This window comes from Sardina pilchardus, chromosome 2 (genome assembly GCF_963854185.1).
Source record: "Sardina pilchardus chromosome 2, fSarPil1.1, whole genome shotgun sequence".
NCBI lineage: Eukaryota > Metazoa > Chordata > Actinopteri > Clupeiformes > Clupeidae > Sardina > Sardina pilchardus.
In genome coordinates this window covers 18,985,316-19,011,476 of record NC_084995.1, presented here as the reverse complement: position 1 = coordinate 19,011,476, position 26,161 = coordinate 18,985,316, and the positions used below count along the sequence as shown (strand labels likewise).

The 26,161-nt window shown below is 43.1% G+C and overlaps 2 protein-coding genes across 2 annotated transcripts in view; one reads left to right on the top strand and one right to left on the bottom strand.

The window, feature by feature from the left end:
* The first annotated feature begins 1,039 nt into the window (after positions 1 to 1,039).
* Positions 1,040 to 17,331, top strand: wdr17 (WD repeat domain 17). The gene is made up of 28 exons (XM_062554753.1): positions 1,040 to 1,162; positions 1,387 to 1,570; positions 2,006 to 2,236; positions 2,988 to 3,239; positions 3,728 to 3,850; positions 4,004 to 4,191; positions 4,410 to 4,578; positions 4,699 to 4,790; positions 5,063 to 5,145; positions 5,233 to 5,319; positions 5,681 to 5,845; positions 6,486 to 6,688; positions 7,224 to 7,373; positions 7,540 to 7,670; positions 7,866 to 7,991; positions 8,192 to 8,347; positions 9,054 to 9,118; positions 9,254 to 9,386; positions 9,484 to 9,575; positions 9,789 to 9,888; positions 10,208 to 10,347; positions 11,646 to 11,757; positions 11,902 to 12,043; positions 12,240 to 12,342; positions 12,682 to 12,783; positions 12,948 to 13,046; positions 14,785 to 14,968; positions 15,659 to 17,331. The coding sequence occupies exons 1-28, from the start codon at positions 1,040 to 1,042 to the stop codon at positions 15,776 to 15,778; spliced, it is 3,855 nt and encodes a 1,284-aa protein (XP_062410737.1). The 3' UTR covers positions 15,779 to 17,331.
* Positions 17,332 to 25,894: 8,563 nt separating this feature from the next.
* The window catches only part of stox2a (storkhead box 2a), a 44,064-nt gene continuing 43,797 nt past the window's right edge, over positions 25,895 to 26,161 (bottom strand). The window contains exon 5 of the mRNA XM_062551433.1: positions 25,895 to 26,107. Within this exon, the coding sequence (XP_062407417.1) occupies positions 25,906 to 26,107 (202 nt within the window). The 3' untranslated portion in view covers positions 25,895 to 25,905. The remainder of the gene's footprint in view (positions 26,108 to 26,161) is intronic.

Sequence of the window (26,161 nt, the reverse complement as noted above, 5' to 3'; positions counted from 1 at the left end):
GCCATTCGACATGGAGACTCTCGAATGGTTCTGTAAGAGTGATGCTGACGTGAAGGTAGGCTGATGCCGGTGGCCGTGAGCTCGGCTGCGTTCGCTAGTTGTGCCTCCGTGTCGCGTCTCCTTTACCCAGAAACTGGAATTGTGAAAGCCAGAGGTGGATATGTTGCAGTGTGGTTGGTCCTCCGCTGTGTTTATCGGGTTGGGGCAATATGGTCAGTGTGGTAGAGCTACTCGTCTCTGGAGTAAGGTGTGCTACTGTAGTTGTGTCAGGATGATTGTGACTCTGCAGAGAGGAAGACTGCAGAGAATGCCTTGAGTGTTCTAGAATCGTAATATGTTACAATCACTATTCAAGTGTGTATGATTGTGTATTTACTAACAGACCTACCTTGATGCTCTTCCATTAAAAATATGTGTAAGTGCATTGGAAACTTTGTTAAATTGTATACACAAATTACATGCCATAGATCTAGTAGAATCCGTCAAGGTTTTTTCCAGGGTAATATGATGCATAGTCCTACATGCTGAAACAACTCTGTGACAAACTTTGCAACAGGGCACAGAAGTACAAAAGTAAATGGAGACCATTTAGGACATTCCACTACCCGATAAAACTGAATTTTCTAATAATATGCATAAATGAATACAATCAGCGTTATATTAAACTATGTATTTGTGTTGTTGTTGTTGAATCCCTTCTTTATTAAATAAATTAGATAGTTTTTGGATTTTCAAAAAGCGCTGAAAGACTATTTTTCTTGTATCTAACTAATTCATTTCCCTTACAGAGTCTAGGTTTGTATAGCCTATTAGCCTACGTATATGTTTATGGTCATTGTTATTATTCTGTCAAAAGTATTTTGTTTATCTCTATTATTATAGATAATATTATCTCTATTATTGATGATGACTACTTTAAACTGTTCATTTTCAATGAGAGTGTTCCGTATTTTTCGCACCTTTGGTCAGAAGTGTCTGCTAGAGACCACAGCCATAACCATAACCAGAGTTGCATCCCTGTCCCTGTTCCCAGATAAAGATGTCCCAGGTGAAACAGGTGGGTCTGCTGGCAGCTGGCTGCCAGCCCTGGAACAAAGACGTGTGTGTCGCCAGTGGCGACAGGTTTGCCTACTGTGCCACCCTCGCCATTTACATCTATCAGGCGAGTGTTTCAGAATCACACTGCTGGCATCCTAATGGCTCTCTACGCGTGTCATTGTAAACAACGTTTGTCAGAACATTCTTCCAATTTACTGGACAAATCGTTCATCGCTAAGATGATTTTCACTAAATAATCGAATATTTTCACTGATAGCTTATGCCAAATCATATGCACAGTATGTTTTGCAGCAGCAAAAGGTAAAGTTTCCGTCTCCTCCTCTGCAGTTGGATCACCGATACAATGAGTTCAAACTGCGAGCCATCATGTCCGAGCACAAGAAGACCATCACAGCTATCTCCTGGTGCCCACACAACGCGGAGGTGTTTGCGAGTGCCAGCGCAGATAACCTTCTCATCATCTGGAACGTGGCGGAACAGAAGGCTGTGGCCAGGCTAGATAACACCAAAGGTACGGCTGCCGCCGGCCATCAGAGCAGGACAGGACAGGACAGATGGGTCCTGTGTGTGTGGTGTGTGTGTGTGGTGTGGTGTGGTGTGTGTGTGTGTGTGTGTGTTGTGTGGCATGGTGTGGGTGGGTGGATGACTGAGGGGATGGGTTTATGTTGATGTGCTCCGTTGTGTCGATTATGAATGGAATGTGGGATGCAGCCATAAATTTACTCTCACTGTGGGTGTGTTTGTGTGTGTGTTTGCCCGTTTGTGTGTGTGTGTTTGTGTGTTCTGTATTTATTTGATGTATAACAAGGATTGATTGTTATTGTGTGTGTTTGTGAGTGTGTGTGTGTGTGTGTGTGTGTGTGTGTGTGTGTGTGTGTGTGTGTGTGTGTGTGTGTCTGTGTACGGTGTTGTATAACTACTGTTGTATGACCTACTTCTCCTTTAGGTATCCCCTCGTCTCTGAGCTGGTGCTGGAATGCGACGGACAGCGTGGCGTTTGTGTCTCACCGGGGCCCCCTGTATGTCTGGGCCATCTCGGGGCCCGACTCTGGGGTCACCGTCCACAAGGACGCCCACAGCTTCCTCTCCGACATCTGCCTCTTCCGCTGGCACCCCATCAAGAAAGGCAAGGTGGTGTTCGGACACACGGACGGCAGCCTGTCCATATTCCAGCCAGGTAAGGAGGGAGAGGAGTCATCTGACCACTGACCACACCTGGCCGCATCTGCCTGGTGGTGTGTAAGGAGGAGTGGCACAGTGCGGGTTGCCATAGAGATTCACTAAAACACAGAACTAATGTTCACTCACTGGAAAACGTAGGTGTGGCAGGATCTTCAATACCAAATCAAACCAATTGCAAACGGTTGTTTTTTTAAGTGATTGTGAGACACTGGTGGTGAGGGTCACAGAAAGCAGAGGTACTGTATATAGTCCTAGAACTGACATCTTTCAGGAAGCTATTAAGAGTGTATTACCATATTAGCAGTAGGTAGGACTATACTCTAATCGACATAATCTTGGAGGCAACTGAAAAGCTGATAAAAGGATGACATCCTAAAATGAAACAATTCTAAATAGTTTTCAAGAGACGTATTCTTACTTGATGGCTGAGGGAAAAAGGAATGTTTTTTTATTTCAAAATGGAAAACAAATTGGGTCCAGATTTGCCATTAGAGGCCTTTGTAGTCACCATCTTCCCAGTGCAGTGAGTGACATTGTAATAGAACAGTAACCAGTAAACCCAATCTCCTTTAAACGAGAGCAAATTAAGCTTTTCAGATCCCTTAGAGCACGCACTGCAACTGAGCTGATGTCTCTCCTGGAAGGTCCAATAGAATAGCTCATCTAGAACCAACCAACACTAATTGATGTTGGTGCATCAAAGATCTTTACTGTGATTAACCTTAAGTCCCCTTCTCCCCATCCAGGCTCTAAGAACCAGAAGCATGTTCTGCGGCCGGAGTCCCTGGAGGGCACGGACGAGGAGGACCCCGTCACGGCGCTGGAGTGGGACCCGCTCTCCACCGACTACCTGCTGGTGGCCAACCTGCACAACGGCATCCGGCTGGTGGACTCGGAGTCGCTGTGCTGCATCACCACCTTCAGCTTCCCCAGCGCCGCCGCCTCCGTCCAGTGCCTGGCCTGGGTCCCCAGCGCTCCCGGCATGTTCATCACCGGAGGTGACCCCGACTTGTTGTGCTGTCTTACGATTCTGACTTGAGCCTGAGCTAAGACTAAGCTCAATCTTTTGAGACTGAACATTAGACTGGGCTGTGTTTCTACTGCACAAGAGGCATGATCAATGGGCATAGTTCAACTGACTCTGTACGCTAGTACTTCAATCAATCAGACCAATGATCCGGGTGCGCCTGGAGGAGAAGGTAGTTTGTGATTGGTCCCAGCAAATGTGGACAGGAAGCAGGAGAGATTGTAGAATTTATAGGTTTCCAGCCTGAGCTGCAGGGCGAAATCCTTTCACCGGCAGATCAGGGTGGGTTCATCCAGTCTAATTCTGACTGGCTTGTAATGTGAATAGATTATGTTAAACTAGACTAGAGCTTCTTCCAAGTGTGCTTTATGCCTTTGGGATTTTTAGGTGCCTTAAGGAACCATTGTTTTTTTTCTAGTGTCATTCATTTTCTAACCTATTTCTGTTCTGTTTTGGCAGACTCCCAAGTTGGTGTCTTGAGGATATGGAATGTTTCGCGGTCAACACCTCTAGATAATTTCAAATTAAAGAAGACGGGATTCCACGCACTGCACGTGCTCAACTCCCCACCAGCTAAGAAATGTGAGTGTGTCCAACATGAACACGTACAGTATTAATAGAAAAACATGAACTCAGACAGCAAGCTACACCTCTACACCTGAAGTTAAATGAACATCTCTCTCTCTCTATCGCATCTCTCTCTCTCTCTCTCTCTGTATGTTTCCCTAATGCTAGCCTTCAACACAATATCTCCAACAAAGAACCACTACACGTCGTCCACCAGTGAGGCAGTGCCGCCCCCGACTCTCTCCCAGAACCAGGCCTTCTCCCTGCCCCCCGGCCACGCCGTGTGCTGCTTTATGGATGGAGGCGTGGGGCTTTATGACATGGGCGCCAAGAAGTGGGATTTCTTGAGGGATCTGGTACGGCACCAGTAACGTGCTTCAAGGACTGTCCTGACTACAGGGCAATCTTTAAAGCATGCAGGTCACAAACAAGCACAAATGTACCTCTACGTGTCATTCTAAATAGCATTTTTTATATTATGTTGCATATACTATCTGCATGTACTGTGTCTACGTGCCATTTTCAAAGCCGGCACTGAGTGAATTTTGCTGAGTCATGCTGCCTTATTTGCCAGGGCCATGTGGAAACCATATTTGACTGCAAGTTCAAGCCAGACGACCCAAACCTTCTAGCAACCGCATCATTCGACGGAACGATCAAAGTGTGGGACATCAACACCCTCACTGCTGTTTACACATCTCCAGGCAATGAGGGTGTGGTCTACTCCCTGTCCTGGGCACCTGGTAAAACTGTGGGGGGTAAAAATGACAAATTTGCAATGAACCATTCTACAGTACGGCCATGATTTTTGAAAGGGACTGTGCCAAAAATATGACGTGTCGTTTTCTGCCATCTATGTGAAGGGGATCTTAATTGTATTGCTGGAGCAACTTCCAGAAATGGAGCCTTCATCTGGGACGTGAAAAAAGGAAAAATGATTACAAGATTTAATGAGGTGAGTTGGCCTAAACCTACGCTTGGAGTATTTTACTCCTTCATGTTAAGGTGGTTTGAATGGACTTACAGTAAGTGATTGTCGTTAGTGCACACTTCTGAAGACTTCCATTCCGTTGTATTCTGAGTACTGATGAGTGTGCTTTGTGATAAGGCTTTTGCATCCTGGGACTGGTAGAAATGCAACAAAGATCTCAAGATAATGCATACTGTATATACTGTACATGCATATATACTTAATTTGATTATTTGGTTGTGTGTATTTGTCTACAGCATGGGAAGAATGGCATATTTTGTATTGCTTGGAGCCACAAGGACTCAAAAAGAATAGCTACTTGTAGTGGGGATGGGTTTTGGTAAGTATGTTTGCTACAACATATTCCTTAATTAAATCATTCCTGGATTTCTTTGATTAACAAGTCCGTGCCTCATGTCTGTCCCAGTATAATACGTACCATTGATGGAAAACTCTTGCACAAATATAAACATCCCGCTGCAGTGTTTGGCTGTGACTGGAGTCAGAATAATAAGTAAGTTCTCATTTCTCCTCCCTTTGTCTTACACAATGCCCTGTGACAAGTCCTACCCTAATGCTTAGATTTGCAAAGGGGGCAGGCAGCCAAAATAACCAACAGCGTGTACTCCAGCGTTAACCTGGAGGCTACGTTTGAATATTTCATGTTTTGAAAACAAGAGGATCTCCTGTCAAATGCCTCTTTGTTCTTCTTGACTTTCTCTGGACCAGTCAGTGGCTCTTCTTGCATCTCATGTTTCTCTTCCTCTCCCTGTTGTTGATTTCTATCTCTCTCTTTCTCTCTCTCTCTCTCCCTCCCTCCCTCCCTCACTCACTCGATGTGTCCCTGCCCCTGTCCTCTGTCCACTGCGTCTCAGAGATATGATAGCCACGGGCTGCGAAGATAAGAACGTGCGCGTCTATTACCTGGCCACCAGCTCCGACCAGCCACTCAAGGTGTTCACGGGGCACACGGCCAAAGTGTTCCACGTGCGCTGGTCGCCGCTGAGGGAGGGCATCCTCTGCAGCGGCTCCGATGACGGGTAATGAATCATTCACCAGAGCGCCGCTCTCGTACACACTCCTGACACTCACACACACGCTGGCCCTCTGTCGGCCGCGGGACGTTTCTTCATAGGCGTGTTGTAAATGGTCATGCCGGTGCTATGAATCAAACGCGTCTGGGGTGCTCTGGGCATTCTTTGCTATATTGTATCTACGTTATGCTAATGTATTTAAAGCAACACAATGGAATAATTAGCATCTATGTCTTTTGCAGCGCCATTTAGCGCTAAGTTTCTTCCCTGCGCATCTAATCCTGATTTGAAGCCGTTGCTTTAAAGTAAAAGTACATTCTGGGGCTTTTTCCCTACCGTAGAGTATATTAAGTTAGGACAGTGAAGAAGGACTAACAGTGAGTGTAGGTAGGAGAAAAAGTAAGTAAGTAAGTGAATATTTTATTTCTATGGTGCTTTTCACAGATAAAATCACAAAGTGCTTTACAATGCATAATAAAATACAAATAACGAGAATAAAAGGCATAAGATATACTTTTTAGGAGAATTAAAAAGAGACAGAAATAATAAAAGAAAAAGGCAATAAAATAAAATAAGGAACTAAAAAAGTAGGTCAAGTAAGTACTGTAAAGTGTCGCTAACGGCCTCTGTATTCTTCTCCCTGCAGGTCGGTCCGTATCTGGGACTACACGCAGGACGCTTGCATCAACGTGCTGAGTGGCCACACGGCGCCCGTGCGCGGACTCATGTGGAACACGGAGGTGCCGTACCTGCTCACCTCGGGCAGCTGGGACTACTCCATCCGCGTCTGGGACACCCGGGACGGCACCTGCCTCGACACCGTCCACGACCACGGGGCAGACGTCTATGGTGCTTCACCTATACGTCTCATTCATAAGTCTCATAGGTGTAGCACCATGGGGAAGACGTCTATGGTGCTACACCTATAAGTCTCACTCATAAGCCTTATAGGTGAAGCCCCACAGGGCAGACATTTGTGGTGGTGCTACACCTATAAGTCCCATTCATAGGCCTTAAGAGAAGCCAAATGCTATTTTGGGGCTGGTTGGTGGGGCAAACAGATCTCAGTGGGTTATAATGATGACCAGTCTGTTCAGAGATATCAGAAAACAGTGATGGTTAATATAGTTGCATTCTGTAAATTCCTTTTGGCCAGACATGTTATGGCTCCTGTTTCAACAAAGGGAAATGGGTAGAGGAATGGAAGACATACAAGCTTAGCCAGTTTCAATTGTGTAGCTGCTAATGATAGCAAAGAGCTCTTTTCCGAGCTTCCTCTCGTGTGACTCTATTACTGTTTAAACTACTCCATGCTCTGAGGCTCTGCTATATACTGTACAGTAAGTGGTCAGTCTAATGGTCTCTTTTCATCTCCGATCTCCAGGCCTGACCTGTCACCCAAGCCGGCCCTTCACCATGGCCTCGTGCTCGCGAGACTCCACAGTCAGACTGTGGTCTCTCACGCCTCTCATTGCTCCTCTCCTGGTAAACATTCTTACTGACCACAGCTGGGATGACATCATTGGGAACACAGGTTAACATGCATGCTATGTTCTGATTATGGATGTGACTGTGAATTGCTGTCTTGAGTGGTGCGTAGCTGATTTTGTTGTGTGCCGAAATATTAAAGCATAGGCGTAATGAGGCATCATGGGAGTTGGAGTCCTTGTTGATCCTGTGCTGTGCTCATGATTGAACAGACCGTGCCATGGTGCCCGGGGCAGCTCCACTCCTGTGTGGCAAAGTGTCCAGAGACATCAAACAGGAACTGGACAAACTCACTGGTGACCTGAGCACAAAGAAACTGAGGTGGTTTTCTGAGTGCTTTTCAGTAAGTGAACTCTATATATATGTGTGTAAATTGTGTTTTGTATACTATAAAATCACTGTTATATTGTGAATAACTGTGTAGTATAATTCCTAAAGGCCAATATTGTAATGACCAGTCTAATGACCACAGTGTTTATACCAGTGTCCTGTATATTATTGTAGTATACTAATGAGACGTGTGTGTGTGCCTGTAAAGCCTCCAGGCGGCAGCCATAACCTGTGGAACCTTGTGGCGGTAATAAGCGGCCAGGATGATAGCTTACTGCCCCAAAGCTACGGCCAGGACCTCATGCACATGAAGCACCTGACTCGCTTCAAAACTGTGAGTTCCACAACTGTGTACTCAAATGATCAGTGAAGCCATACCGCCTCTCACTCCCATTTAAAACCTGCTTCAGTGGCATCCATTTTGGATTAAATCCAAAGTAAATGTATCTCTTGTATTTTATTAACTCAACTGCTGCCTAAGCATAAACTACTTCAGTACTTAATGTGCATCATGTTTTTTTTTCTGCCACCCAGTCTGAGGCCCAAGAGCTGACGATTGTGAAGATGAGTAAGTTTGGAGGGGGCATCGGGGCGCCCAGTAAAGAGGAGAGGCTGAAGGGAGCAGCGGAGATCCACCTGAGGCTGGGCCAGATCCAGAGATACTGTGAGCTCATGGTGGAGCTGGGAGAGGTGCGGCAGCACACCACACCAGCGTCTTCTAGCTAACTACACAATGCCGTCATTTCCCGACTATTAGCCGCGGCTTATACATTGATTTTGCTCAATTTATTCAGCTATGAGGTGTATACATGGGGGCAGTTAATATGGCATTAACATGGTTTTGTTTCTTTTAACTTGCATAAAACACTGTCCTGCGGCTTATACACAATGCAGCTAATACACAATGCGGCTAATACACAGGAAATTACTGTAGTCATTGCACAGGTGCATCTTCAAAACATTAGAATATCATGGGAAAGTCTGACTAAGCCCAGATGGAGAGATTGTCCTCAGTAAACCATTGCTGGTGTTTTGACTTAATTAGCTGGGAAAACAATGAACTTTTCCATGATATTCTATTTGTTTAGATGCACCTGTATATGCATACAGTATGTTCAACTTTTTGCACAACAATTTCTATGATCTAAGATGAGTTTGATTGTTCCAACATGGTTTCCTGGGAATAACTGTCCATGCTGAAGTAATAATCATGATAGGCCTACTACTGAATGCATCCATGCTAGTTTTGTCATATTAACACTCTTGAGTGCCATGCGTAGGATGTACAGTATTTGCCTCTGTTCTTATGTAAAAGAGCAAATCCTTCAGTGAACACATACATCCTGTGACTCCTGTGACTAAATTCTTTTCTGGCCTTTTTCCCTCCATGGTTCAGTGGGACAAGGCGTTATCAGTAGCCCCCGGGGTGTCCCTGAAGTACTGGAAGAAGCTCATGCAAAGGTATGCAGCGTTCACCCTCCTCAAATGTCACACCACTGTGCCGCCACTTCACTGAGATCACAGGCAGACGTTTCCGTTCTCCACCATTTTGTGTGCGTTGTGGTGAGATGAACTCTTGCGCTCACTGTGCCGTAGGAGAGCAGACCAGCTGATGCACGAAGGCAACGATGATGTCATCCCCTACTGTGTTGCCACGGGCGATGTGAAGAAGCTGGTCAATTTCTTCATGAGCCGCGGCCAGCTGAAGGAAGCCTTACTCGTGGCACAGGTACTGAGGGATCGGAGCAGGGAACGGACTGTTTGAATGTGGCCGTCTCTGGTTTGCATAATGTATTCAGATGTTTGCCTGCTGTTTATCTCAACAGGGTGCTTGTGAGGGAAATATCCATGTGCCTCAGACCTCCTCAGCAAACAACAACGCGAGTGCAGACAATGATGACATGGAAGCGTATAATGGGTTTGTACTCGCTGCTTCTGAGACTGATTGCACTTAATCACCCCATGCAGCAATGATGTGTGTCCTTATCATATCTTTTGGTCTTTGTTTCCTTCCCTTTCATGTCTCTCTCTCTCTCTCTCTCTCTCTCTCTCTCTCTCTCTCTCTCTCTCTCTCTCTCTCTTTCTCTATCACACACACACACACACACACACACACACACACACACACTAGGCTCCTGCATAGTGTGTGTAAAGAGTTGGCAGAGTGGTATTTCCAGGATGGACGTGCAGTCTTGGCGGCCTGCTGCCATCTGGCAGTGGACAGCACAGAGGTACAGTGAAGTGGAGACCCTGCGGATCCTATAGATAGCAAATACTATAGAAGTCCTATAGAAATATTATAAAGGATATGAAGTAATGCTAAATATGAATACTAAAGAAGTGCTTATAATGGTTTGAGCAGACTATAAATTGCAGGTGCAGTTTCAGTGTGATGGGTATTTACCTTATTTATTTATTTATTTTTTCTCATGAACGGTCCACTGATAGATGATGGGAAAGTGCTTTAAATTTCATTGTACCTGTGCCAATGACAATAAAGACCTATTCTATTCTATTCTATTCTATTCTGTTCTCTCCTCTCCTGCCCAGTTGGCGATGGCCACCCTTATCCGCGGTAATGAGCTGGAGCTGGCGGTGTACGTGGGCAAGGTGCTGGGGGAGCTGGCGGCTCCGGCCACACATTACGTACTGGAACTCCTGGCCAGGAAGTACATGACCACAGCCACCTGGTGAGACCTGCTCACACACTCACTCTGCACACTCACATTCTCACTCTGCATGCTCACACACTCACTGTATGCTTACACAGTCACTCTGTACACTCACACGCTCAATTCTCCAATTGCATGCTCACACACTTGTTCTGCATGCTCATACACACTCTGCACGCTCACACACTCACACAACATGTGTTAGCAACGTAGTGGATGGTTTAGACATGTGCTCTGTGGCTTGGACAAAGTAGATCTTTTTCAGCCACATTACTCATTCATTAATTCATTAATTCATTCTCAAAGTCACAAGATTTGTACAGATTGAAATTATAGAACAAGTGCAATTGAAGTTTTTGTTATAGGATGTGAATTATCTTGTTAGTTAACTTGTGATAGTAGTTACAAAAACTCAGATCGCACCATATGACTTTTTACTCTCATTTACATTATTCAAATCAAATGCATAGCATAACAGAAACTTGCAAGCCCAATAAAATGATTGATCTTTCATAATTTTAAGTTATTTGCTTTCAATTGTAATATGCTGTATACAGCATTTTCTTGACAGAACAACATCATAAAACAGCAGCATTGTCATTGAGTAGAAAGCCAAACAAATGTTGGACTACTGTACTGTAGACCATGGCTTTTAGTAGCCTCCTGTGTTCATTTGGAGCATTGCATGGGTGACATTGTGCTCAAAGAAGCATTCTGACCGACACAGTAAAAACACTGATGATCTTACTTGGTGTTGGCTCATTCTCTAGTCATTTGTCTGTGTAGTACTGTCCACTGCAAATAACCTTTTTATTTTTTATTTCTTTAATTATTCGTTGTTTTCATGATCAGAAATGTTCATGTCTGTCATTTGTCAACTGTCATTTGGACGTTGCAGCAACAAGTTAGGCTAATTGTAATGGAGCATTGTGTTCGTTACGTGGGCATGATTATTTAGACCCCCTCCCCCCTCCTCATTCTCCCGTACATGTCTGACCTCACTGCTCATCTCCGTTTCTTCATAGCTTTCCATCTGTGGCTAACAGGTAGATGTGGTTTACTCACACACCATACACTTCTCATGTGTATTTTTAGTAGTATTTATTGACTCTCGAAATACATTTACAACACATACTGATGATATATAAGATGGCCCGGCCTATAGTATAGTTTATAGTTTACTGAAACCTCCAGTCCCCATTGATGTGTCAACCCTTTCTGCATGAGCATGTTTCTGTGCACCTGTGGGTGTGAGAGAGTGTCCTGAAATGCACAGTGTCTTGTGATGCAAGCTCACAACCCTTTTCTCCACCAAGGGATTTAGCATGCCAGCTCCTCCAGATGATTCCAGACAACGAGATCCTGCTCGCCAAACTGTGTGCCTTCTACCCGGGCAGTGCTGCTGAGATAGATGAGTTGCACGAGAGAGTGAGTCGGGGAAATAAAAAATAAAAACACTTGAATCAAATATCGATGATTATATTACTTATTGTCATATTGTATTTATTGTATAATGAAGAGATGATCAAATGGCAATTCGGGGGTATTAATGGCATTTTAAATGTGGTCCAGTGTGGTCTGCCCAGTCTAGAGGAATGTAAGGACTTGGCAGAATCTGCTGAAGGTGAGGGGGACGTCTTCAATGCTGTCAAATATCACTTGCTGAGCCCAGAGCCCGACAAGGCCTTACCCATAGGACTGACTTTTGTGAAAGGTAGGTCTTTTTTCCCCAAGTGTGGAAGATTGCCAATGTGTAAAATGTGCTTTTGTACATATAAGAACAATAACCCACACTGTTAACTGTAAAACCTATAAAACCTTGACTATAACCAAACTATAACCCATCAATAAATTGTGCTAGATTGGGGAAGACTCTAAATCCCATAATACTTTTCCCCATGTATACACAGAACAGTTGACTGGTTCGGAATGGACAGTGGACTCCATCTATCCTGTCCTTGATCTACTGGGATACATTCGGACAGATCGACTTGTCCTCTCCAAGTGTAGTGAGTAAGTGCAAGAACAAAACACAAATGAAAGAACTTTTTTCCACGCAAACAAAGGAGTTAGCAAAGGTGTCTGCATGGTCAGCTCTGTGGGCTTTGTTGAAATGTAATATTTGTTTTTAAAAAACAAACATTTGTTATAGTTTAACCGACTCAAAATGTATTGTAGCGACTTATTTAGCATTTGTCCCTACTCTGTTAACACAACAGTGTTACTAGTTAAGTAGACTGTACTAGTAACGGTACTAGTCTGGTGTATGGTTAAATACCGACTCTCAGCTATGTTAATGACAGCAGACGCAGGGCAGTCAATGACCACATGAAATGTTGTTTGTGTTTGCAGACATCGCAATGAGCTGCTCATTATCTGTGGCTACATTGGTGCACTCCTGGCCATCTCAAGACAATATATCAGTATTGTGCCTGCACTTTATGAGTACACCAGGTAAGACGCTCAGGACTAACAGTCCTAATGCCACCTAATAATGATAACATGATCTGTACAAATACTCCTTGCTATTGCTCATTTCTTTGAGAACAGGAACATCATATTTTTATCGCCCCTGCTCTCTCTCTCTCTCTCTCTCTCTCTCTCTCTCTCTCTCTCAGTCAATTGCTGAAGAGGAGAGAAGTGGCTGTTCCCTTAGAGATCGAACAGCTCTCAGTGGAGCTAGAGGCTTGGAGGGCCTGCATGCAAAATGTAGTCAAGTGGGTATAAAACACACACTCTCTCTCACTCTCTCTCTCTCTCACTCTCTCTCTCATTATCACACATACACACAAACTAACACACACACACACACACACACACACACACACACACACAATCAGAACGGAATGCAATAACTGCCTAATGTCGCTTACAGCAGCTTCAGCTTGATTTCCACAGACATGGCCCAGCATGAGCTGCAGGAATAAGAGTCTTTGGGGCTTTTCCACTGCATGGTACCAGCTCAACTTGACTCAACTCTACTCACTTTTTTTTGGTTTTCCATTAGCAAAAACTGGTACCTGGTACTCTTTTTGGTATCACCTCCGTTGAGGCCAAAAAATGACATTAATGACATTACAATTGTTTTCTTCATCGTTGCTATGGCAATCGGCTAGCTTATGAGGGTACTTTGTTGTAGTGAAAAACGAACACCGGGTATAAAAATCGAGTAGAGTAGAGTGGAGTCGAGTCAAGTTGAGCTGATACCATGCAATGGAAAAGCCCCATTTCATTCTGAAAATGAGAGACAGAGGTGGAATCAGAAAACATGTCTGAGAAACACTGCATCAGAGTTATTTGTCTACGCTGTTTGATTAATTACTGGTACATATGTCACATGCATCCAACACCGACCTGTTGCCACAACACTTTAAGTCAAAGAGCCCCAGAGAATGTGCTGTGGCTCCCACCGGATGTTCACCAACACAGGATGCTGTTGTCCCCACAGGATTTCCACAGACATAACCCAAGTCAACCCTCCATCCAGGATGATGTTCGGTTCACAGGGGTTTGGACTGCCTATAAATAACACGTTTCTTATCATTTGTGCACCAACATGGACATGAGTTATTGTCCTAGACACACATACATACAAAAATGTGTTACTAGCTAAATGCGGCAGGACACCAAACTTAATCATACTACTGTATGTCCAAAGGAGAAGGCAATGAATAGAATAGAATATATACTTTTTTGATCCCGTGAGGGAAATTCAGTTCTCTGCATTTAACCCAATTTAACCGAATTAGTGAACACACAGCACACAGTGAACACACAGTGAGGTGAATCACACAATCCAGAGCAGTGAGCTGCCTGCCCAACCAGCGGCGCTCGGGGAGCAGTGAGGGGTTAGGTGCCTTGCTCAAGGGCCCACTTCAGCCATGGTGGACTGGTCGGGGATCGAACCGGCAACCCTCCGGTTACAAGCCCGATGCGCTAACCAGTACACCACGGCTGCCCCTTGTGTGGGGTCCATAAATCAGGAAACTGTCCATAAATCAGGAAACTGTCCATAAATCAGTGGTGCCTAATCTTCACTAGGTATTACTCTTCACTCTGATTAGCAGAGACAATTTAATATATGCACTGTAACTATGAATAATTAACGTCTACGTAATTATTTATATAACTTTACACTGTTCACTGTTTACACTACCTCCAAGGCACACAATCCCATAGCATCTCATTGCATTCCACTTGGACTATCATCTCAGTCATACCTTTATCCATATAAATAGTTTTTGTGAGTATTCTTCTTGTTCTTTCTGTTTAAATATGTCATAAGCTTATGGATGTCTACATTTCCCTCGGAATTAGAATTACTATTGATTCGACCCGTTGTTCTAACAGTCACCATCTTCATCATACTGTGTGCCACTGTTTTGGTGTATGTAACTACCCTCATGTTCTCCTCATCTACTTGCTCTCCCACACTCCACCCCACCCCAGCCCCAGGGGCCCCGAGGAGCCATCGTACAGTCCTCCATCTGAGGCTCAGAAAGAGGCGTACGCCCAGCTGCTCAGCAGGATCACGGAGCAGCCTCACATGGATCTGCAGGGCCCAGACTATGTGACCGGATCCAACCTGCCCAGCCACTCGGACGTCCAGATCTCCTGCTTCACTGGAGTCAGGATACAGGTCAGTTGTTTTTTGCATTGAGCTCAATGAGCATCAAACAGGCTAATAGGTCTGCTGGAAAAAGCACCATGCCAATCTCTAGCTATGGTGAAGGGTATGTGATTATGTGGGGCTATTTTAATTCCAAAGGCCAAGGGAACTTTATCAGGATGCATACTGTAATAGCCTGGATCCATGAAATAGCTGGCCTTTAACAATAAAAACATATACAAAATCCTCCTGCTCCTATGGGAATTTAACATAAGGGTCAAATACTTCCTTCCCCCTCGCATTTAAGGAAGAACATTTATTTATTTACGATATTCTTCAATCACAAAGAAAATTGGTACGCTTAGCTGTTTTATCTTTACTCATTTTTTGAATTAAGGCATTAAGATCAATTGTCAAATTGTGATTTTATATTCCTCTTTTTAGGCAACTTTAGCATGGTATCAAATACATGTCCCCCTCACCGTATGTATGTATGTATATATGTATGTATGTATGTATGTAATGGATGGATGGATGGATGTACAGTATACAGTATGTCTGTCTGTCCATCCATCTGGAATCAGGCATTGTTCCTGTGGGGTCATAAAAACCAAACCTGACAACCACACATAAACAAGCCACTGGTATGAATTATAATGTAGTAAATTGGCCTTCTAGCTTCCTTGCAAGTCACAGCATGTACAATGTACTTCAACCTAGGGCCCGGTGTTCTTCCTGGAGGACGGGAAGTCTGCCATTTCTCTGAATGATGCACTGATGTGGGCCAAGGTCAACCCTTTCTCCCCACTGGGGACCGGCGTACGCATTAACCCTTTCTGATCAGAGAGGCCAAGAGGCGGCTCGGCATGGCAACATGCGTGGAAGTATAGAGGCTGCATTTCGGGACTGTGGGGGGGTTGTCGCCAGACACGATCTAGGATGGTTTGTCAGTGGACCACAGGGTTATGGAACGACACAAATGTTCTTACAGTTAAAATGTTACTCCACGAGGTGTATTACAAATGCACACACAAGTCTGACAGTGTTCTAGCTTTAACGTATATAATTCCACATCTAAAAAACTGTAGGAACTTATGCAGGTGGCTCTATGTGCACATTGTGCAGGTTTCTTCTGAATGATTGATTAATTACCTTTTTCAGCAGTTAAATTGTGACAGTCCTCAGTAGTTAACATGTTTCTCTTTTGCTGCAATAGTATTCAGTCATTTCATTTATGGAGATAAAAGACAGATCATAGAGCTGGCTCATGGCATTAAGTGTTTGCTTCATTCTGAATGTAGTTCCACAGGAGCGTATTGCACTGTCCTGCATAGGACTGTAGTTATCTTACCGGAATGAATCGAGGTGAATACCAATTCAATTTGAAATGAGATGAGAGATGCAAATGCCAATCACAATTGCATTGGAGCCTGGCATGGGTGTCTTGCAGGGGTAGAAAAGTCCATCTTCAGAAAGTAAAAGTCCTACCAGTATCTGCTCCAACCATTCACTTAAATCAAGCGATTCTAATTAGCACAACTCTTCAGCTAGATAGATCAACAAATTAGTGAGATCACCTGTGACAAGTGCACAGGAATTTCTGAAGCCAGACTTTTCCACCTCTGATGTCCTGTTATGTATGTAACTGATTCTGGAAATGTATTTTTATAGAAACCGTTTCAGCAGTCGAGATATGAACTGATATCTCAAATAGTATATTATGGTGTACCACAGCTACTGTTTTCTTGTGCTACATTACCATTTCAGGGATGAATACCATTCGAGACAAGTACAGATTTGGCTAAGGAAGAAATAGTTTTTTTGTATAAAGTGAAAATGCTCTACTTTTGTTTGTGTACGTTTTGAAAAGTTGTCATGGTCATTTGTTTGTGGGCTGCATTTCCCTGGAGTCATTTGTTATTTGATGTACCATTGTTCAAACATACTATATCTGCTGAGTCCTAATTCTGACTCTCTTACTGCAACAGTTATAATTTATTTAGGCAATATGACTACCACTGTTTAAACATGGGAATAATGTTTTGTATAAAATCCCCTTGAGAGAGATACCTGGACCCGTGCCTTAAGATAGAGAACAAAAAAAATATCATTACTATCTATATGGTGTGGTCAGAACATAAATATTAGTCAAACTGGATATGTTTGTTATCCACCTCAGCTTTACAATGGAGGTTTAAGAATGCAGACATGACACTTAAGTTTATGTTGTCTCAGAACTCAGAAATGCATATTGGTTTTAGACCAATGTATGTGTTCTTTTGGACGGGTTAAATTATTTTCATACATTTGCACTGTGATATGTATTCATTTGTATATTTTTCACCTTTTGTTTCCTCTGCGTCAAGATGTAGAGAGTGTAAATTTCATTAAAAATCACCACACATTCAGTGTGATCCAATCTACTGTACGTTTTGTGAAGCATTACATGTCTTTGTTAGCATGGATATTCCCATGCTGCCTTGCGTGTGATTTGATTCACGCTGCTAAGGCAGCCTGGAAACTACCGCCCGAATTTCTGCCTCAGATAGGGGACCAATCACAGAACGGGGGAAAGCAAGACGACGTTGAGCTATGCACAGACACATTTGATAGACATCCGTGGTGTCCGTAAACACCATCAACCAATCGGATTCAGTCTGATCCGACTACATTTCCAATCGGATTGCGAGAGCTGGTGTACTCTGTTCTGATTATCTGATCGATTGAAAAATCCACCCAGCTAATCAGGTACTCTGAAAGTTGGAGTACAGTACATTTATTCTTGCTGTGCAGAGATGTGTTCACAAACAGGTGAACGTTGGCAAACACTTTTCTGTTTGTCTTAGGTGTTTGGTGAACGTTTGCGAACAACCACAAACACATTCTGTTACATTTGCTGTCACTAGGGTGTATCTAGATTTCTAGACTAGTTAATTGGCATATTCTGAATAAAGCAGCCACATGCAGTAGAAGTAATAGGCCTATCCTATCTGCGTCATGACGGCTCAAATCAGAGCCCAACAAATCATCCACTGGTTATGGTTGTACATCGGTGCCAGGAAACTAGGAGATTGTGATCTGTGTACACTATAACAGGGGACAGACTGGAGCCAACCTCAAAATGCTGAAGAGCAAGATACATGGCCAGGGTCTCCTTCTCAGTCGTGTAATAGTTCATAGCCTGACTTGTTTCCTAACCTAAGGTAAGTAACCGTGGCCATATCAAATTCAAAATTGACAATAGTAAGGGTCGGGAAGGCCCCAGTTAAAAGTTGGAACAATATAGCAATTTATTATATGGCTCTCTAGAATGTTGAGGGAGCTCCCATTCACTTTGAATGGGCCTCTTAACGTTCTACCGGTCCGTTATATCTGCATATTGACCGCTCCGAAGGTATAATGACCGCTGCCAATGGCAACGGGTTCACTCCGCTAGTTGTTGCGGAAGCCACGAAACGGTAGCCAAGTCATTGCTAAAGACACATTGAGATAAGTTGATTTTCTCGTTTTGGCAAGTAGCCATATAATAAGCGCGATAATGTATAGAACGCCGGTCATTATCTGAAAATAATTCCCTTCAGTACGAAGCAAAACCCCTCCGCTGCGCGTCGGGGTTCTGTCCGTCCTGTCGGGAATTATTTTCCGATAATGACCGGCGTTCTATACATTATCCCTTACATATACGCACGGCTATGAAGTAGTTCCAATTTGTTGGCCGTATCACACTTGAATATTAATTCGCCAAACTTGTTGTGAAGTTTAAATGCACTGTCACGTTACATAGGCTACAAGCTGTAAAATACAGACGTTCAGATCATAGTAACGTTTAGCATATGACAGAGGTGTCATTTAGCTAGTTAGGTGGCAGTAGGCTAAGAAAAATAGCAATCTTTCAAAGTTAACGTTCATCAGAATCTTGGGATATGCCAGCTTGACAACGGGAGATTAGAACTAACGACTGGCTTTTGGCCATAGCAACCGTCCATTTAGAACTAGTAACCGCAGTTTGAGAAATTAGTTGAAATGTGTCTGGGAAAAGTAGTTCTACAAACAAAACAGTTCTAGCGACTAAAACATTTAAATTAGCACCGGAAACGAACACAACGCAAGTGGCAACAGTGGAATAAGCGGGATAATGGACTTCACGCCGTGCGGTTATTCAAAGTTAATGCACTTTTCTAGACGGAACGTCACTCCGCTTCGCGTCGGGCCGTATCACCGTCTAGAACGTGCATTAACTTTGAATAACCGCACGGCGTGTCGTCCATTATCCCGTACATAGTCTTCCAAACTGTTTGAGGTTTACATCATCAAGATACACACAGCAATGAGGAACATTCCCCAATACCAAGTGCATTGTATGCTTAAAAGTGGTGGGTGCATTCTTCATTCCAAATGCCATATCCTTGTACCATAAGAAGTGTTCAGGTGTCATAAAGGCTGAAATGTCAGAAGCTCTGGGTGCTAATGGGACCTGCCAGTATCCTTTTAGCAGCAAAGAAAAAAGAGAGAGTCTGGCACAATAACAGCATTCACTGAATGGAAATCTGTACAGAAACATGCAGTGCCATCAGACTCAAAGAGCCTGATGGCACCGCAGGGACTTTCACTGGGCTTGGCTAAACCATGTGCTAGCAGGTATTCCACCTCCTTCGTGATCCCCATTTTTTCATTAGGACATCAATAGGCATGCTGTTTAATAGTAGAAGGAGACCCAAAATCATTTTTTTTGCAGTAACACACTGGTGCTTGTTGACAGACCAAAGAAACAGACATGCTCTCAGTGTCAATGCTCCTTGCGCAAAAGTTTTGTTGGGGATTCCAAATATGCGTCCTAATAGGTCATCCGGTATAGTCTTCATAATCCCCAACGGCCCATTCCTACCCCATCCCCTGCCCCTACCCCTTCATCTGTGCCTACTCCTTGTCCCTCAAACAACTTGATGGCATATTATCCATCCATGATACAGAAGCACTCTTGATTAGACCTACTGTACGGGTGCTTAAAGGCGCAGTCAGGGGATTTTGCAGGATGTCGTGGTGTGTGCGTTTATGTTATATTTAATTTTATTAGCAGATGCTTTTGCGCAAACAAATCATAAATCATATTTTAACCAAGGAGCAAATGAAACACGCCAGAGAGGTAGCTCACCCCCTACCTATTAGTATTTCCAGAGAAATTCACCGGGTTTTTCTACACTGTACTCACGGAACGGGCAGCTAGCGGTTGTGAGGAGATGATTGCTGAATATGACAAAAAATGTATGGGCCTGAAATCTCATAAGTCCCTCACTGCACCTTTAAAGGAACACACCTGTCATAGCTTCATTTTAGCCAGAGCCATAGCTATACTAGCTACAGTACCCCATCTCCAGTGAATTGAGCTAATATACGCTAATGCTGTTGGACCGGGTTATTGCAAGTTCTATACCCTCTTGTCTAATTCTGGGGTACCTAGCAAATCAGTTAATTTCGCAAAAGGTTGGCTTGTGTTCCTTTAAAGTTGAGATTTCCTTTTGGATATGGAGGTTAAACTGTCATCAGCTAGGTTGTAAACTCAGGGAAATCAATAAGATAATACAAATGACTTAGTGAGGAAAATATTTCAGAACGACTTGGGTATTTTGATGTCCAATTGACCACCATTGGATCCATTTTGTGAAGTGGTAGTTAAATAATGTCACACCGCCCAGGTGCTTTCCAAACCAAGTATCTGAGGAAGGGAGGAATGTGTGTTTACAAAAAAACTAAGTTGACTGGACATGTCATTAGTTAAGTCCAAGTCCAAACAACTTAAAATTTCAAGGCAACCAGGTTACACATATTTTTAAGTTGAGTCAACAACTATTTTAAGGAAATGAGTTTAGAGCAGGATATTCTGATATTCAGAAACCACCAGAATTCACAGTGAATTTGACTTCAGTTAGCAAAACTCTCATTTCAGATGATGTTGAAAAGTTTAACCCAGGTCACCATTATGATATGTATAAATATTATAATTACCTTCAGAATTAATAAAGTATCTATCTATCTATCTGTCTGTCTATTATAAATATGTAGATCTGTGTAGATCTGAGGCCCTGTGATTTACAAATGTTCATGTTTGTTGTAGTCAGTTTAAAATTCAGATTAGGCTATATACTGTACTTTCATAAATCTTCAGCAGTGGAGCAGTCGGTCATTAGTCAGGCCTTTAACCAACCCTGTGGTCAGAGCCACAATAGTCCCACCGTACCACTCTGCAGTTCGCCAGGCATTCACTAGGTGGTGCTGGTGCTCCTTCTGTTGAGTGCTGGTCCATACGCCATACCTACCTCCTCTTCATCCTGGGAGTGAGTCACGTGGTACACTGACATCACCACCTCCCCACTCCTCCACTACTCCAGTCACCAGATAGTGGTTCTGCGATGTCATTGGCTAAGAGATTCACATTCATAAAACATGCTGTTTGCAGCACACAAAGCAGTGAGATACAAGGCCTGAGGATTCGGCGTCGCTTCGCTGGGAAAAAAAATGGGAGTCATGTGCTGGATGGTCAAAATGCCGTTTTCTCTTCTTACCTTTTAGATTTGTTTTTGCACAACCAATGAATATGGATTGAACACATATATAAATAAACTACATAAATAAATGCAACGGTTTTATGTGGCATAGGGATCATAATATGTGCATGCACTGGTATTGCCAAGTAGTCAGTATTGTGATTGTATGCTTACAAATCAGCCACAATATTTTAAAACATATAACCAAACATGTTATTTTATTGTCTTAAAAAGTAACACAATCTCCCGACTGGGTATATCACATACACTACAACAACAGTTAAACACCATTACTACACAAATAGGGACTTTTTCTCAAATATTATAGACATTACAAAAGATCCCTCATATCTTTCACTTTTCTTTTTGAAGTTATTGTACTAAGCATGACAGATCAACCTCATTTACAGCATGGTACTGTACACTGTCACCATTTAGAAACAATGTTGTCTGATGCTGTTCTAAAATCCATAATGTTAAGGGAAGACATTTCATGGACTTGTCATTTTATTTCATATGAAATATTTTACATTATAAACAAAGCATCCTTCTTGGATGGACTTTACAGCAACCAGACCAGGCATTTCAGTGCAAACATGTTTATACAAGGCAGGCTTGGCTGCAATACTCCCTTTTGACGTCCAAAAGCTAAAAATGAAATCAATCAATAAATAATAGTAATCAAGAATAATAATCATAAAAACAAGGAACTGATTACATTACCTAACGGAATCAATTTTCATAAATTAACTCCACAAAATGCAACGGGAATTTGGAAATGCATCCTTGGACGGAACCTCTTGACATGTGTTGTGTGTACAGTATGTGTGTGTGTGTGTGTGTGTGTGTGTGTGCTTAGAGTCAGAGCATATGGACCGTGGAATAATTACCATTGTATAGGCTATTGTATAGGTATACTGTATGTGGGATTCTTATTTTTGACAAAAGACAACATATTTCAGCATAGCGATGCTGTTTTGTGTTTCTGATGTGTCCAGTCCAGGGCTGTGTTTGATAGTCTGAGGCCTAGAAGTCAAGTTTAGGTCAACGTGGCAGCCGTTCTAAACTGCGAAAGGGTAAAATACAGGAATGGTCAGGAATCAGAGGGCTAAACTGAGTGAAAAGACATGTCAATAAAAACAAAAAAGGGGTGAAATGCTTACTCAGTATGCAAATGAATGTATGACTAAGGGTGCAACAAATATTGTTTGAGTCACACTTTTATTTATTCCATTGTCTAGATCTCCGGACAAATAGAAAATTAAGATTAGGATAAAAATGGGATTGGGATTCAATCCAAAATGGTCAGAGATGAGCACAATCATATAATCACATACTGTATGTGTAAACTTGCACGGTTTTCCACCTAAGATGACATAAGGGCCATTTTGAGATTCTAAAAGTGCTAAAGAATAATGAAAAAGCATAATTTTCAGACTCTCTTACTAGAGAGCCTAGTATTGTTATTAGCCTCCGTCAAGATGCATTGTGAGACAGTGGAGTTTTCACACAAATACCCCCCTACTGACAACCCATGATCCAGTTAAATGAACCATCATGCAATAGGCTGCAGAAACACAAAACCAACCCAAAGAGGGGAAAAAAGTAAAAAAAATAAATAAAATAAAAAATAAATCCAAATCAAATGGAAACCCTGGTTTTGAAAATGCATGGCCTGATGAGATTGTACATAACTTACAAGGAAGCAAAAGACACTCCTGTTTCAACAGAGAAAAAATGAATGTACTACAGCACTTAATACTGATTCTTTAGGATAAAAGTTCTCTTAGTTACAATGTCCACCGCTCCATGTCAACATTCACAAAGTAGAGGCTGATATCGCCATGTTCCACAGGCAAATAACCCAAATCTGTACACGCCTTGATCTCACCGTTACACAGATGGTGGAGGTAGCTAGGTATGTGTAGATGTGTATGTCTGTGTGTGCACATCTGTGTGGTAGTCTTTTCTATGTGTGTGTGTGTGTGTGTGTGTGTGTGTGTGTGCGTGTGTGGGTGTGTCTGCATGTGTGTGTGAGACAGATCAAGAGACAGTGAGCAGAAAAGCGGTTGAGTTTTTTTTTCCCATCTTTTTTTTTTCTCCAAATGAAAATCATATAAAAGCCTGCACACAGACAGTTTCTCCGGTGGCCTCGTGGCCCGATGCCACTTGACCACTGATGACAGCAACACAAGGCCAACACAGTGGGAAACCACGGCATAGCACCAGGAGACGCTGAGCGAGCCTGCTGTCTTCCTGTCCCGTCCAATCCACTAGGTCCTCCCCAACGCCCGGCACATGGAACTTGCAATGACTCGTCCCTTTCCCGACTGGTCACTGCCAAGATGGAGAGGATAAGGCGGCTTATCTTCACTTGAAGGGAACTGTTTCGAGGTAATAATGAGGACTGTATGACATCCAATATGACTGATCTTGCAATATCAGTGCTTTGACAGAGACATGACACACTTAAGACAGTTTAACACTGCAGTCTAACCCCCTGCACCCCACCAGCGTGAGTCAAGATTTAAGCCAGGGAGACGGAGAACTACAGTATGCCATCTTTAACCTGACCTAAACGTATCTCTCTTTGCTAAAACAAACCAACCACTGAGATGGTCTGGGGACTGTCAAGGGTTTTCGAAATGAATCCACCTCCTGGTTTTTCCTCCCTGCCTGACCAATTGTATCGTGTTTTTTTGACGTGGAAAAGCTAAAACGTGCCCCAATGTATGACTAAAGAAGTGCACGTCTTTCTCCAAAACAGAATGAAATCCAACCTTTTCACAAGCCTGCCTAGAACTGAAAAACCAAAGGATGTTCCTCAGAGTGGGAAAGTAGAGGGGAGAGGAGAAATGGGCCAAATGTGCCATATCACCAGATTCCCGTGCAAATACTATTTTCAAATGCCAGCTCATTTGATTGGATTGAACTGAACTAGCAATAATAATAATAATAATAATAATAATAATAATAATAATAACGGCACAGCAGCAATAGGAGTACGATCCTCCTGAGGAGCATCGAGAAAACCTCCTTGGGGAGATTGTAACGACTTTCAACACCCAAACAAAACAAAACAAAACAAAACAAAACAAAACAAAGACATGTACGCCATCACCATCCATCGGCCCTAGGACAAGTGCGCTTTCTCTCTCTCTCTCTCTGAAATGGCCAAGCAAGAAGACTCGAGACAGGGGAGCCGACATGACTGGACTAGCATGTTTCCAAACCGACAGTGACGTCCACAGAAACTCTGAGTTTGTGGGACTGAATCACTGCAAACAGCCACCAAGATGCCAGGTTGGTTTGTTTTGTTCATGTGTTTGATTTTTTTTAAACTATTCATGACCTGAGATTAAATGTTGTTTATAAATCTAATGGTAAAACAGGTAAATTCTGTCAGTAAATGTCACATACAAAGCACTTGTGTGCACTATAGGTGTTAAGTAGTTTGGAATTCAACAAAAAAAAAATACACAGCTTTCCCTTAAATGAAGTCAAATGAGTTTAACATGGTTGCGTTTTCTACTAGTTTAATCTATTCTTTTTTCTTGTAAGGATGTGAAAATGAATCCAATATTTACTTTAGCAATAGAGAGATAACATTGTCATGAAGGAATGCATTTATATTCTGATGTGCAATTCAACAGCTCTGTAAATAATGTCTTTTTTTAAGTTGGTCAAATGAGAAAGAATATATATATATATTTATATATATTACCTTGGTTCTCTGACTTTTGTAAACCTTGAGCCATAATTCCATAGCCAGATTGCCTTAACACTTTCAATGGAACATATCAACATTCAATCCTTACACCAGCACGAGCAGACTCTACCAGCAAAATGATTTATCTTCCGTGATGGAGAAAAAAACCATTGTGACACTTTAAGAATAACAACGTGTAAGATTATTGACTGCCAACCTTCTCCTTCACAAGCTTTGTCAACTTATTTCAAGAAAGAACAATCTTGGAGTAAGAGGAGAAAAAATCCACAATAGGTAATACAGACTGGAGAATTTCCTGATTGATAGTTTGTTAACCTCTAAGGTAATCTCTAAAATGTGATTTTTCTTTCCCCATCTTTCTCTTGTTTATTTTTTTCCCCAGAATTTGTATTTTTTTTGTTTTCTTTTCCTGTTGTTGTTGTTGTTTTTTGTTGTTGTTTTTTTTTGCAGTGTACTGTGGGAACAGTCTGTGGAAGCCATGCCTGTGGGTTTAACAGTCCCAAGTGTAGTTGGAGTGTCGCCGCCGGGTGATTGCACACCCCCTGTCTCTCCGTGCCTATGTTCATTGCACCCCATGTCCACCGGCCCGTGAGCCTCCCCCCACCACCCAGCCCCCACATCTCCTCCTCTCCACCTTGCCCTCCCTCTCCTCTCCTCTCCTCTCTCCGAGGGGGGGGGGGGGGGGGTCACTGTGGTCAGACACTAGTGATGGAGGCCAAGCAGTTGGGGGACTTCTGCAGTTTCTCGGGCTGGGTGGTGGGCGGCTCGGGGATGCTGCGGAACCCGAAAGGCGGTCCGATGCTGGTGGTGCCCATGTGGCCGGGACTCAGGGCCGGGTTCTGCCGCCGGTTACTCTCCACTATGCTGGAGGTGTTGGAGGCCAGGCTCTCACGCGTACTGCAGGAGACATGGGGGAGGTGGAGGGGTGACCGGGAGAAAAGGAGAGAGGAG

Coding starts and splice junctions, on each gene's coding strand:
- wdr17 (XM_062554753.1), top strand. CDS start 1,040: ATGTCCCAGGTGAAACAGGTGGGTCTGCTGGCAGCTGGCTGCCAGCCC. Junction 4,791..5,062: donor TGATTACAAGATTTAATGAG/GTGAGTTGGCCT, acceptor ATTTGTCTACAG/CATGGGAAGAATGGCATATT. Junction 7,992..8,191: donor ACCTGACTCGCTTCAAAACT/GTGAGTTCCACA, acceptor TCTGCCACCCAG/TCTGAGGCCCAAGAGCTGAC.